The sequence below is a fragment of the Dermacentor silvarum genome, chromosome 3 (genome assembly GCF_013339745.2).
Source record: "Dermacentor silvarum isolate Dsil-2018 chromosome 3, BIME_Dsil_1.4, whole genome shotgun sequence".
In the NCBI taxonomy this organism is placed as follows: domain Eukaryota; kingdom Metazoa; phylum Arthropoda; class Arachnida; order Ixodida; family Ixodidae; genus Dermacentor; species Dermacentor silvarum.
Genome location: NC_051156.1, coordinates 78,075,534 through 78,089,186, shown reverse-complemented (window position 1 = coordinate 78,089,186; position 13,653 = coordinate 78,075,534). Strand labels below are relative to the sequence as shown.

Below are 13,653 nucleotides of genomic sequence, written 5' to 3'. Positions count from 1 at the left end.
GAATTCAATAAGCGGATCAATATGGTATAAATCAGAGCTCTTCGAATTCTGGTCAAACCACGTATTTCTACACATTTTAAAAGATGTTGCCCTTGTGATACAGCGTAATTCATTTTTTGACATTGGGAGCGAAATTGCATCATCTTTGAGGAGATCTCACGAAGGCAAGCCAAGAGAAGCATGAAATAAGATTCCAGTGGATACCTGGACATTGTAACATTCCTGGCAACACAGCAGCCGATGAAGTAGCGAGAGGTTCATTAAAGAGCGGCACATACCCACTGCATTCATGGCGCAGCTTGCTAAAGCGTTGGCGTGAATGGCGTTCATTGAAAAACAGCACATACGAGTACGCAGTGCACTGTGGTCCAGCCTAATGCGCCCGGTTGCTATCCTTGAGGAATCCTTGTGACGTGGGCTCAGTTGCGCGCAGCAAAGGAGAAATGAGGGGATCTTTTTCGTCACTGTAGAGCGGCACATTCTCAGTGGCACACACCTAGTTATCCAAATTGGCATCAAAGACGTTCATTGAACAGCGACACACACTTACTGGCACATGTCCAGTAACCCAACTTGCCATCAAAGAGGTTCATGGTGAAAATGTATCACATCAACTCAGACGAATTCACACCCGATTGCTCAAAATGTGGCCAGAGATCCACGATGGAACACGTCTTTGGGAGTACCCCGGAGGCCTACCACCCGAAGAACTCCAGAAGCTTGTACGCTGGCGAAAGTGGAAGGCCCTGCTGGTCAGCTCGGCTCCGGAAGTATAAGTCCGGGTCACAACACGAGCCCAAGAGGACGCCTTCGGCACCGACTTAGGGCCATCTGGTGGTGTCGCAGAGCCCACTACCCACAGTAGGGATAATAAAGTTTTAGGACTGCCTGACATTTCGTCTGCTTGTTACGCGACGTCAACATACCGCGATAACTCAGCAGGACAAAGTGACGTTTACTCACTAAAAAAGCATTATTATGCAAATAAAATATGAATTTTTTAGAACAGCTGAATACTGCCCCGTTTCGAAAGGAATAAAAGATGGCTGCCTCCCGATTACTCTGACACCAGTCGAAGCTACCAGGGAGAATAGATTCTCTGCGTATAATAAGGATTTTTTCGTCAATGTCTAACGATTCCGAGCCCTTCCGTCAGGTATACGACATCCCACTGCCAACTGTTCTTCGTTAAGGATTAGGTTTAGCGGCATTTGTCACCTTCAGTTGCACGCCGAGGCGATTTTAGACCAGCCACCCCAACCAAAGTGAGAGAAAGCGGTCCAGTCGCAGACGCCGACACGACTCTCCTCTTCCGGTTATCTAGTTTCACTGCGCTAGCTCGGACCGGCCGAAACCCTTTTAAATTCTATGAGCTGCTCGCCTCTTGCCAGCAAATAAAATTACAGAAATTCTTTGAAGCAGGCAATGCAATTTTGTTGCAAAGCAAACAAAGGTAATCCCCTATAAATGCGAACAGGGTTTGATTAGGCTGTTTAAACAATGCTTCCGGCCATCACCTGACTTTTGCGTCGGCGGTTGCATGAGATTGACGTCCAGAGATTAGAATAAAATCAGAACTGAACATTTTTGCGTTTTGTGGCTCTGCTGGTCGTTTGTATGTGTCAGCAATCTCTGGATTCCCAGTTTATTTGCGAGAAAATTACAAATAAATTAGGTACACCACAAATCTTATTGTCCCGCGGGGATTCAAACTTACGATCAACAGATTTGCCGTCCGAGATTGTACATTTCAGTCACTCTGGCGATAACATAGCAGTAGATAGTACTTATACTGAGAGCTTGGTAACGCCAGCAGCTGCCATGATTCGCTAAAGCCCGCTCAATATCGGTGTACTGGATACAGGGGGAGTCTGCACATTACTTCCTGTTCTAGCACGTTGCCTTAGCAGTTGCGGAGGCTGTCGTAAATTAGGTTTTTTCTTCCCTAACCCTTTACCTTTTCCTAGCACGCGGCTTGTCATGTCTACTGGGTAGCGCTGACGCCGTCCTGTTTCTCTCAGGGATAGTGGGAATCATATTAATCGGGTAGGCCAAAGATGTATTTGAGAGAAGCCGAACCTGTTGGCTAAGTCCAGATAGGTAAGAGGAACACTTCAGCACCCGTCGGGCGCAACACCTACAAATGAATGCGACTTACACTTGTACGTTACGAAATTCGATTGCCCGCTCACATCCACGAATGTTCACTCCAACAAACCGCACAAAACACTCTAAAGCTTACAGCGGAATATATTTTTGTCAGGTAAAACGTCAGTGTTTCGCATTATGAACGAAACAGAATTTTTTGTAGCATTGCAAAGCTATAATTTCTCTCGCAAGCTTTTCCGTATTCGGCTAAGGCTGAACAACGTGTCCTGTTTGGTCCCTGGCGTATAGATCAATGCTCGTACATAAGGATGTGTGGTCGAACTGGGAGCGAAATTAAATAATAAGACCTTCTGAAACACGCAGTGTTTTACACTGTTTAATTTTAACTATAGCTACGTATAGAGCAACAAAGTTCTACTGAGACATCCACAAGGAGGTTGCGCAAAAGTGCATGTAGGTGGAAGCCAGTCACTTTCTCGACTGCTCCAAAAAGCAGCCTATTTTGCAATATTACAGGGAAGAAAAACCACAGTACTTACACGAGCACAAAACCGAGCATAATTCAGCGGTTATGCAAGTTCAAACCCAAATCAAAAGGAGACTACAAATCAGGAGCATCACCAATCAGGAGCATCACCAGAGCACTCGCAATATTCCACGCAATGGAATTATCTGCTCATGAAAGGTTATTCTTTTTTGTGATAGTTCGGCATTTATAGAACCATATTTGTCACCCAAATATTACGCATTCCTACAAGAAAATTGAGTTTGTAGGCCAAGGTATTCTATGGTGTTTCAAGCTGACTTGCTTAAATTCAAAGCAGTTTTATTTGTTGTCTATAGAACATAAAGTAAAAAAAGCACTGCAACCCAAGAATCAATAAAGCTACCATCAGTAGTCTCAAACTTTTTAAATTATTGAAATTTTGGGTCCCAGGCTACACAGAATAACAAAGTCTGTTTCCATGATTTCACAGGAAACATTTGCTTAACGAAAGAAGCTCCTGGAGATATGAACATTTTATCAAGGCTGTATATAACGCAGCGAATTACTGATTTCATAATATAATGTCAGTCCAGATTTGTAATACTGAAATGGAAAATCGTGAATCAATAGTATTCTACAGTAAACATTGCAGGTCTTGAGATAATTGTTTCTGTACATATAATTGTCCACAAGTTTTCATTATGCATTCTTGCAACTCGGTAACTGGTGCAAGCCCGGCCATTATATTGAATTTACTTGAGGTGGTGGTAAATAGCAAGAAAGCAACATAGATTCGCAGAGAGTGCTGGTAGTGGGTTGAGTCGTTACCAGCTCAGCACATCGTTGACCAGCTGTGCATTATTGGTTATTGTGTGTTGCAGTTGTTAATAAACTTGGAAACTAGTCAGGCTTCTGTAAAAACAACCGTCTGCAGTAGTAAATGCTATAATAAGTTATATGTTGTCGACATCAACCCCATCTCGGCTGGAAAACACGCCAGGATCACGAGCAGGAGGCAGAACTATGTAGATAGAAGCCGTGGGAGGGGCAGGTGGTGAGGACGATGTTTCTTCACCGACTGACTTGGTCGGAACCGTGATGAGGTGGCCGTTGCGGAGCTCTGTGATGGCTACAGAGAGCAACCACCACTTACACCACAAAGATGTTACGTAAAACGACACGAGGCGTGACTATTTCGAGTGTATTTACAGTGAGCGATGTAGCAGCAGGCAACTAAGATTGTGGACGGCCCGCACCTCAGACGGTCCCGTCTTCTTTGTCAACTACTCCAGGCATAATGTCTCTCTCGGATTGTGCGAGCTTCGTAGAAGTATTCCGCATTATGATTGCTACCTGTCTTAGAAACTAGTTATTCAGAGATAGCAACATGCGGACAAATTTTTTTCTCAATCAGCGATGCATAGCACTAAATCTATATTTTTCTCGCTTAAGCATCCCGTTAAGTTTTATGATCTCACATTCGGTATTTTGTGAGAACCCGACATGATACAAGAGGTTAAAAACTATTCTCCACAACTGCACAGCTGCATCGGTAAGTTTCAAAGGGTGAACAAGCTTTTTAAAGGGTGTTCCTAAACACCCAGCATATATTGAAATTGAAAGCTGTAAAAACGGGTTTGCCATTAAAAGCATCCTTTGACTACCATTACAGTTGTGAATCTGATTATTGTGTATGCGTTCATGTCTTACCAAAATACGTAAAACCTGAAGTTTTCAGCGGCTTAGTGAATGCACTGCCTTCACACCGTGCAGCAAAGCAGTGTTTTCTTTCTCTTTGCATTGTTCTTCTGTGTTCAGGTTAAGTTTCCACTGCTTGGCTATCCTTGCGGCCAGCATCCTTACGACTAGCAGCCATCCTTAACATATCCTTAACGCCGCTGTGATTCTTTCGTGTGGAATTTCACTTCCCTGCGAAAATGGCTGACGTAACTTCATCACAAGGAATTAGCGGCCTAATAATCCTCTTTTATCTTAGCTGTAGAAACTTGGGGTTTAATTTTCCTAGCATTGGGGCTAGAATTCGAGGGAAATCTCGTAAAATGGCAACATCGCTACGCGTAGCTTCAGAGTCTTTTCCATCTGTTTTCGATACTGGATATAAGCTGCATGCAGTCTGTCTTTGTTTTCGTTTCCCTATAACAGCACTGCTTATGTGCAGCAACAGTCCTTCAGAAATAACAAGCGCACATGTGCGCCTAACGCAGGTGCCTGCGGGCTATCCAGCTTCTTTGCGTCCTGCGCCGTCCGCTCCGGTGGCTTTGTGTTCGTGGCCGTCCAGGAAAACTGGCAAACAAGCCGGAGGGACGCTGCATGGCCAGTGCTCATGATGGCCGCAGGGACCCAGGCTTCCGGTAAGACAGCGCCGAAGCACCTGGCAAACGCCTGCGCACTTGAGAGGCCGAGCACTGAACTCATGAATTCCTGCAAAATGCAACGTTGCTTGTGTTAGAGAGCCGGGGTGTGAAGGGGTGGTCGAGAAAATTTATCTCTGAAGAAAAAGTTCAGCAAAATTGTACAAAATTAGGTCGCTCCTTCAAATAATTTTGGAAAAATATTGAATGAATATCGCCATAATTTACAATGCTATTCACAACAGAAGATTTCTTCTGCAAACTCTAAGATTGCAACTAAATTTAGCTTCATACAGCTTTCGGTAGACTAAATAAAAATAAACTGCCCAAGTACAATGGTGATTTTACATTGCTAGACTACGGTATGTAAAACGTTTGCTATGCTTTGGGGAACATTATTCCGACGACCAATAATCCATGAAGCAGCAACATACTGATAAATATACAGTAACACATTGCAAAACTATGCGAGAGTTGACACAGTGGTGGGGCTTCCGCACCGCGGGACGGCGCGCGCAAATGGTCGGCGCCATGAAAGACGACGAAGCGCGTAACCTGCTCCTTTTTCTTCTGGCCCGCCATTAAAGGGACGCGTCCATTTTTTCAAGCCTCCGTATTCAGCCTACGTTACATTTTTCTGGTGGAGGTGCTGGGTACGTGCTACCGCTTCCAGATCGAACCCCGTCTACAAGCCCAGCACGAAGTCCGATCGAGCTGACTCCTGTTCACGTACGGACAAGCCGTCGACTTCAAGCACTACCACCTGAGCACGAGCCTCTAGCCCACCGTGTCAGAAGGATGAGTACAACAGTTCCTTCTTCCTCAGCTGCACCGAACGAGGTCGTGCTTAACCAGCCGCGAATCCCCAAATCTTTCCATGGGGACACCTTCGAGGATGTTGAAGACTGGCTCGATCACTTTGAGCGCGTCGCCGAATACAACGGCTGGACTCCGGAGCGCAAGCTACGCAACGCCTACTTTGCCCTCGAGGACTATTCGCGGACAGGGCTTGAGAAACGTGAAGCGGCTCTATGGACTTGGGACGAATTCCGACGGCAGCTAATCAGCACATATGGAAACCTCGATCGCAAGGAGCGAGCTGAATCTGCAATTCAGGCGAGAGTACAGCGGCCGAACGAAAGCGTCGCTATGTTTCTCGAAGATATGTGCCGACTCTTCCGACACGTGGATCCGTCCATGAAACGAAACTCAGGAACTTAATGCGTGGTGTCAAGCAAGCGTTATTCGGCGGCCTGATACGCAACCCACCAAAGACCGTTGCAGAGTTTCTCGCCGAAGCCATATCAATGGAGAAGGCACTGCAGCAGCGAACAAGGCAGTACAACCACGACGTGTCTACCTTATCGCGTGACCCTCTCGCTTTACCCTTCGACAATACCTACGCCTTGCGGGAGCTCATTAGGCTTGTTGTTCGAGAAGAGCTCCAAAAGCTTCAGGTGGCTGTCGTATGTCGTATGGGGAAGCTGCGCGAAGTTCTTTGTCCCCGATTTTTCATGGTGTGAGAGACGTCCCGGACTTTCATGGTGTGCGCGCCGTTGAACAAGCAACTGGTGACTTCAGGCCTCGCCGCACGCCGTTGATGGCTGAAGGAGCACCACCCCGCAAGAGCGACGTATGGCGCACTGCTGGCCTCTGTGGATTTTCACTTATTGCGCCGTGCCCGCGCAATGGCGAACGCCCCATGGAGATTGAAGCTTACCTTGCGGACGCCAGGACATCATTCGCCCCACGATTCCGCGAGACCCGGTCACTGTCACCACCCTGAAATAGGTCTTCCAGCCCCCTCTTGAGGCCGAGCGTAACAAGGCGTCGCTCACCCAGCCCCACCACTGTGTCAACTGTGTCACCACTGTGTCAACCCAACACTGTGGCTTGATGGTGAGGCCGAGCCTAAAAGAACGGATTCACGTTAACGCTGTTCTGCCAGACCATCAGAAAGACCGTCTACTGAGCTCGTGAATGAATTTGCGGACTGTTTCTCAACGTCGTCCAAAGTACGGCGCACGTCCATCACAAAGCACCGCATTATTACGGACGAGTCAGCACGTCCTGTTCGCCAGCATCCCTACAGAGTGTCTCCAGTGGAAAGGGAAGCGATCAAGCAGCAGGTGAAAGAGATGCTCCAAGACGACGTGATCCAGCCGTCCACAAGCCCGTGGGCCTCCCCTGTAGTGCTAGTCAGAAAGAAAGACAACACACTACGCTTCTGTGTAGATTACAGAAAGGTAAACCATGTCACCAAGCGCAATGCCTATCCATTGCCACGCATCGACGACGCATTGCATCGTCTACAACATGCAAAGTTTTTTTCTTCGTTGGATCTTAAATCCGGGTATCGGCAAATTGAAGTTGATGAACGGGATCGTGAAAAAACAGCGTTTGTGACACCTGACGGGCTTTGTGAGCTCAAAGTTCTCTCCTTCGGTCTCTGTTCCGCACCTGCTACCTTTCAGCGATGATGGATACCGTGCTTGCTGAACTCAAATGGCAAACCTGCCTCGTATACTTGGACGAAGTCGTCGTGTTCTCGAGCACGTTCAACGAGCACCTCGCACGACTCGAGAGCGTCCTCGCTGCAATCCGTACTGCCGACCTCACCATCAAGCCTGAAAAATGCTACTTCAGGTTCCAAGAGCTCTAATTTCTTGGCCATGTCGTTGGTCCTACAGGCGTCCGACCAGACCCCGACAAGTTAGCTGCCGTTGCCGAGTTTTCACCACCCACAGACAAGAACGCCGTCCAACGCTTCCTTGGTTTGTGCGCATATTATAGGCGCTTCGTCGAGGGATTGTCTAGAATTGCTGAGCCTCTGATACAGCTTAGACGCGATGATGTGCCTTTCATTTGGGCGGACGAGCAACAGCAGTCATTCAATGAATTGCGCCAGCGTTTGCAAGCTGCCCCAATACTTGCTCATTTCGACGAAGACGCTGACACAGAAATTCATACTGACGCCAGCAATGCGGGTCTCGGCGCAGTTCTTGTGCAGTGGCAAGATGGTGCGGAACGTACTATTGCTTATGCAAGCCGCAGTCTCACTAAGGCTGAGAAAACTACTCAACCACTGAAAAAGAATGCTTAGCGGTTGTGTGGGCAATTAGTAAGTTCCGACCCTACTTGTACGGTAGACCCTTAAGGCTGTGAGCGATCACCACGCCCTCTGCTGGCTTGCAAACCTCAAGGATCCTTCAGGCAGACTAGCCCGCTGGAGCCTGCGCTTACAAGACTATGACGTTACCGTTGTCTACCGATCTGGAAGGAAGCACAGCCACGCTGACTTTGTCACGCGCACTACTCCCTACGACAACATCGGACCCTGACCATGACTTGCCATTTGTCGGCGTTACGCCGTAAAGATGGCTGAGAACCAGTGCACTGACCCTGAGCTGCTGCCGCTGATCGAGCACCTTAAAGAAGTTGAAACTGTTTTACCTCGCTCGCTCGTTCGCGGCTTATCATCGCACTGTTTGCACGACAACGCCCATTACAGGAAAAACTGCGGAAGCGGTCCAAATACGTACCTCCTTGTCGTGCCGTCGGCATTGCGCCAAGACATTTTGCAAGCCTGTCATGATGAGCCATGCGCGGTACACCTGGCATTCGCCAAGACATTATCAAGGATACTACAAAAGTATTACTGGCCCCGGCTTTTTTCTTCTGAGCAACGGTACGTGAAAACCTGCCGCGATTGTCAGTGCCGCAAGAAACCTCCCGTTAAACCGGCCGGCTTTCTACACCCTGTGGACCCTCTTCAAGCACCGTTCCAACAAATAGGAATGGATCTACTTGGTCCATTTCCAGTGACCTCTTCGCGCAACAGATGGATAGTCGTCGCTACCGACTACTTGACCCGGATACGCCGAAACTAAAGCTATTCCGCAAGCAAACTCATATGAAGTGGCTAAGTTCTTCGTCTGCCACATCGTCCTACGACACGGTGCACCGTCTGTTCTCATCACCGATCGCGGTACGGCATTTACAGCCTAACTTATGCAGGACTTTATCCAACTGACGCATAGCTCTTACCGCAAGAGCACTGCGTATCATTCTCAAACAAATGGAGTAACAGAACGACTGAACAGAACGCTGGCTGATATGCTTTCCATATAAATCGACGTGCAGCACAAGACGTGGGACGAGATTTTACCATATGTCACATTCACCTATTACCATATGTCACATTCACATTCACATTTCGCCTATTTTACCATATGTCACAGTTTACGCCGTTTGAACTTGTATACGGGCGCCGCGTCACGTCGATACTTTACGCCATGCTACCTGTGGTTGATAATAGCCCGACGAGCGAACATGTGGAAGAGTTCATTCAAAATGCCGAAGCAGCACGCCAGCTTTCTCGGCATCGTATCAAGAGCCAACAGCATACCGACGCTGTTCGATACAACCAGGGTCGTCGCGACGTCCATTACAATACCGGCGACTGCGTGTGGGTCTGGACGCCCATCCGTCACCGTGGACTTTCGGAAAAGTTGCTCCGCCGGTATTTTGGTCCCTACAAGGTTACACGCCACCTCAGTGATGTAACCTACGAAGTTGTCCCCTGCAGTTCTGACCCCGGTTCACTCCGTCGTCGTCCCCGCGCTGAAGTTGTTCATGTAGTGCGCATGAAACCATACCATGCGCGTACGTGAACGTCCAGATGCACCTCAGAAGCTCCATTTCTTGCCGTCGACTTCGCTGACAGGACTTTTGATGCGACCGAGATGGTCGCTTTTCGCATGGGGGGCAGTTGACACAGTGGTGGGGCTTCCGCACCACGGGACGGCACGCGCAAAGGCCGGCGCCATGAAAGACGACGAAGCGCGTAACCTGCTCCTTTTTCTTCTGGCCCGCCATTAAAGGGACGCGTCCGTGTTTTCAAGCCTCCGTCTTCAGCCTACGTTACAGTATTTGAAATCCTTCGTGCTGCTCTTCAACATGATGTATAACTCAGGTAGATAATCTTGCTGCGAAAAAATCTTCAAGCAATATATATTCGTGATACGCCGGATTTGGTAAATACCGTACTAATCGACCAGTATACTCCTTATGTCTGCCGGTAAGCTCAACTGAGTGATGTTGGTAAACTTACTGCTGTACAAGCGCAGACAGCGAGCCTGTCGTCTTAAGGTCTGCTTCCCCTGTACGGTCGTAATATCGTCATTCGTCATGTAGCTTTCCGTTTCAATACATTTCGAACTGATCTTGTTAACTTGTATAGAAGTACTTAGACCCATAATGCTCCCGTTGTTATGATGCCTCCGCAAGAACCTCTGTTAAAAGTAGCAGCTTTGCCAGAGCTTCTACACAAAGAGAGAACTGATGCTGCTGATTATCCAGCTTGGCCACAGCACTGAACGTGGGCACACTGCGAAACCGCTCATTTTGAGGAAAGTCACGCAGCAGTCGATTCCAAATTATTGCGCTCGAATCTTCTACATGTGCATGCACTCCACACGCAGCTCATGTTGATCTCTGTCTGACTTCCGTCACTTAACTGACGCATTACTACAGGCATTACTGACGCGTAGGTACTTTATTTATTTATTTATTTATTTATTTATTTATTTATTTATTTATTTATTTATTTATTTATTTATTTATTTATTTATTTATTTATGTGCACCCTAAAGGCCTTGAAGGGCATTACATAGGGGGTGGTGGGTGCAATACAATATAATTGTGTCAAATATAGAAGCACCTCAACAAAGAAGAAAAAAATGTGAAGTGGGTCAAAGGAAAACACAGTGGTATAAAGGACACCGGATATTCAATAAGCGAGTAGGAGGCGGATGGTAATAACGCGAAATGGATCATAACCGAGATGTTTTAACGGCAGGCAGCTGGTAGTCAGCAGAAGGGAACAATGTGAGTAATACCGCCACCTCTAAACGAATAATTATTTTCAGCTCAATCACGACCTATAGGTGAGTGCTTCCAAGCGCACTCAGACATGGAAGTGATTACCATTGAATAAAAAAAAACTGGAAACTGGGCAGCTGGGCAGCGCGGTAGCGCCCCATTGACCACAGCTAACGCGCCATTCTGGCTACACAGTTATGCCGAACAGCTTTCAGTTCTTCGAAAAAAATGGCGTTTAATTTCTGCTGTGACCGGAACACGGATAAAAATGTTGCCATTATTTGGTCTGTTATCGCGAATTGCTGGTATGCATGATCCGGTCGTTTAAGACAGACGGCACAAATTAGAAAAAATAAAACAGAACTGATCGGCGATTCCTTATGGTATAGCGGTTGACATCATACAGTTTCCTACAAAAATTACTAGAGCGAACTCTGGAGCAAATGTCTACGTGAGCTGCAAACATGACAATTCAGCCAGTATGTAAATGATGGCTAGTACAGAGATTTGCCTTAGCATCGTGCTTTCGGCTTTCATCGGCTTTGTGATTTTGTGAGCTGATCATTTTGAATAAGATATAGCGTTATAAACACTTCTATTGGCCATGATTACTCATGCGTGCAGTCTCACTGCCTTTTGTGTTTAACAAAGTAGCATTGCTTAGAAATTTATACTAATTGAGGCAGATAAAGCGTATATAGTAAACAAAGCCACATCAACTTCTAAACTCACAAACACAAAGATGAACCACAGCTATATACAAACCATCATTGAAATAGTTGCTCAACAATCGGAACGCTAGAGTTCCTTCTGATAATTCTAGTAGGTAGGCTCTGCGGCTGAAACGGCAAAATTTGGGACTGAAAGCACTTTTAAAACTGGCGTTGAAGTTCTCATACGTCCATTGATCATCGCATTAAATATATGTGCTAGAAACTCCGCGCAGACATCTCATGCGGAGTTAGTTCCATTGCTGATGCTAGTAAAATATACAGGGGTGCTGTCGGGACCACTGGCGCAGCGCTTCACCGTGAGGCCGGTGACCATTGCCGGAAGCATCATGTCTTCAATTGGCCTCGTCCTCTCATCTTTCGCACCCAGCACAACCGTACTCACGGTTACGCTTGGTGCCATACACGGTAAGCTGGATAATGTCCCGTACTGCTTCATTGAATATAAACACCATTCCTTGCTTGTTGTTGCTTTACACATCTCATGGTTCTTATTCCTTGACGTGTCGGGCAAACAGCTTTAGTTTAATCTGTTGCACTTCAAACTTCCTTATTCGTGGTAACCACGTTTATTTACCTTTAGACAGCTTTTCTTTGTACGGTACAGTTTGGTGCATAATTCGTATGATTATGTTCCCGTAGTCAAGAAACTGTTATATCAGGGCAAATAATGTTTTGTATATCGATAAGATTTGTTTTGTGTGCTATACGTTGTCAAATATGTCTCTCGCAGTTTACTTCCTCGTTTTCACTGTCGAGAACGCTGATGAGGATGATGAAAACTGTAATAGAATGCACAGACACTTATTTGGACCTGTTAGTTATGTATTACGGTGAAGTGGCTTTTCATTTCAATGCCTTGAAAAAGGTGTGGGTAAAGTGTCTTTTGTGAAACGATATGTTAGCTATACATCCACAATGACAAATATCTATTCTCTCATTTCAGGGATTGGTGCTGGCATGGTCATAATGAGTCAGCCAATGTGTCTGGTACAGCACTTCATTATACACAAGGGCCTCGCTACGGGCCTGAACTTCGCTGGTTCAGCCTTGGCTTTCTTCGTTTTCCCCATGCTCATGGAGTTTCTTACGGAGCTGTACGGCTTCAGAAGCGCAATTCTATTGTTCGGAGCCATCTCGCTTAACGCTATGGCTTTTACTTTGTTCGTCCGTCAGCCAGATTGGCTGTGGCGATGCACCTTTGCCAGTAAGAGTGAAAGGGTCGTCACCATTGGGACGGCAGTTCCATTGTTACCGCTACACCGACTGCATCAAAGACATTCGAAATCAATGTCCCTCCAGGCCATGCGCGAAATATGCGTGACACAGCAAAAGAAGGTGAGAATATTGTCTCTGCTGACCATGAGCCTAAACAGAACAGCAATCTTCAAACGTGTGGAACCACCCAAATAACTTGGATTGCACCTGGTGAGCCCATGACGATAAAGTTCGTGTCCAGGCGAGTGTCCGTGAGTGGTCTGTTCGGGTCAGTTGTAAATGCAGTAGAAGTCATCAAAAGCTTCAAGAAGCGTCCTGAACCTGGTTCACTACGCCACGGCCTGACTGTTGTGAAGGAGCCAATCTTCTACTTGATCTTGTACACATTTTTGTGCTACAGTTTCACGTTCGACTGCTACAGTTCTCTGCTCGTAGACTTTACTGTCGGCAAAGGAATTACCGTGCGAAGCGCTGTCACCATGACATCGATCACTGCCTTGTTAGACCTTGCCGCTCGCCTTCTGCTTCCCAGCATAGCCGACAGTGGCATACTATCGAGAGTGTGTATGTTGGTTTTCGCGAAGCTTACCATCACGATCGTTATGTTTTTGCTCCCTCACGTTAGCTCGTACGGTGCCATCTTCGCGCTCGCCAGCTGCATTGGACTGTACGTAGGCTGCGTGGTCGTGATGTGCTCGGTGCTGATAGCAGAATTCCTGGGCGTCGATCGTGTGCCACTTACCTACGGTCCTCGTCACGGGAGTGACAGGACTGACTGCATTCGCCAAACCACCTCTCATCGGTAGGTGTTTCTCAAGCTTTTTATGAACAATTCACCAATTCTGCCATTTTT

The 13,653-nt window shown here is 46.9% G+C and overlaps 1 protein-coding gene across 2 annotated transcripts in view; it reads left to right on the top strand.

The window, feature by feature from the left end:
- Nucleotides 1–13,653, top strand: part of LOC119445524 (monocarboxylate transporter 3-like) — a 66,489-nt gene that overhangs the window by 38,321 nt on the left and 14,515 nt on the right. The window contains exons 2-4 of one of the 2 annotated variants that reach the window (XM_037709790.2): nt 4,822–4,968; nt 11,847–11,990; nt 12,529–13,542. In XM_037709790.2, coding sequence (XP_037565718.1) covers nt 4,822–4,968; nt 11,847–11,990; nt 12,529–12,995 — 758 coding nt within the window. In that variant the 3' untranslated portion in view covers nt 12,996–13,542. Of the gene's footprint in view, nt 1–4,821; nt 4,969–11,846; nt 11,991–12,528; nt 13,543–13,653 lie in introns of those variants that run through there. The other variant, XM_049663370.1, reaches the window with a different exon arrangement.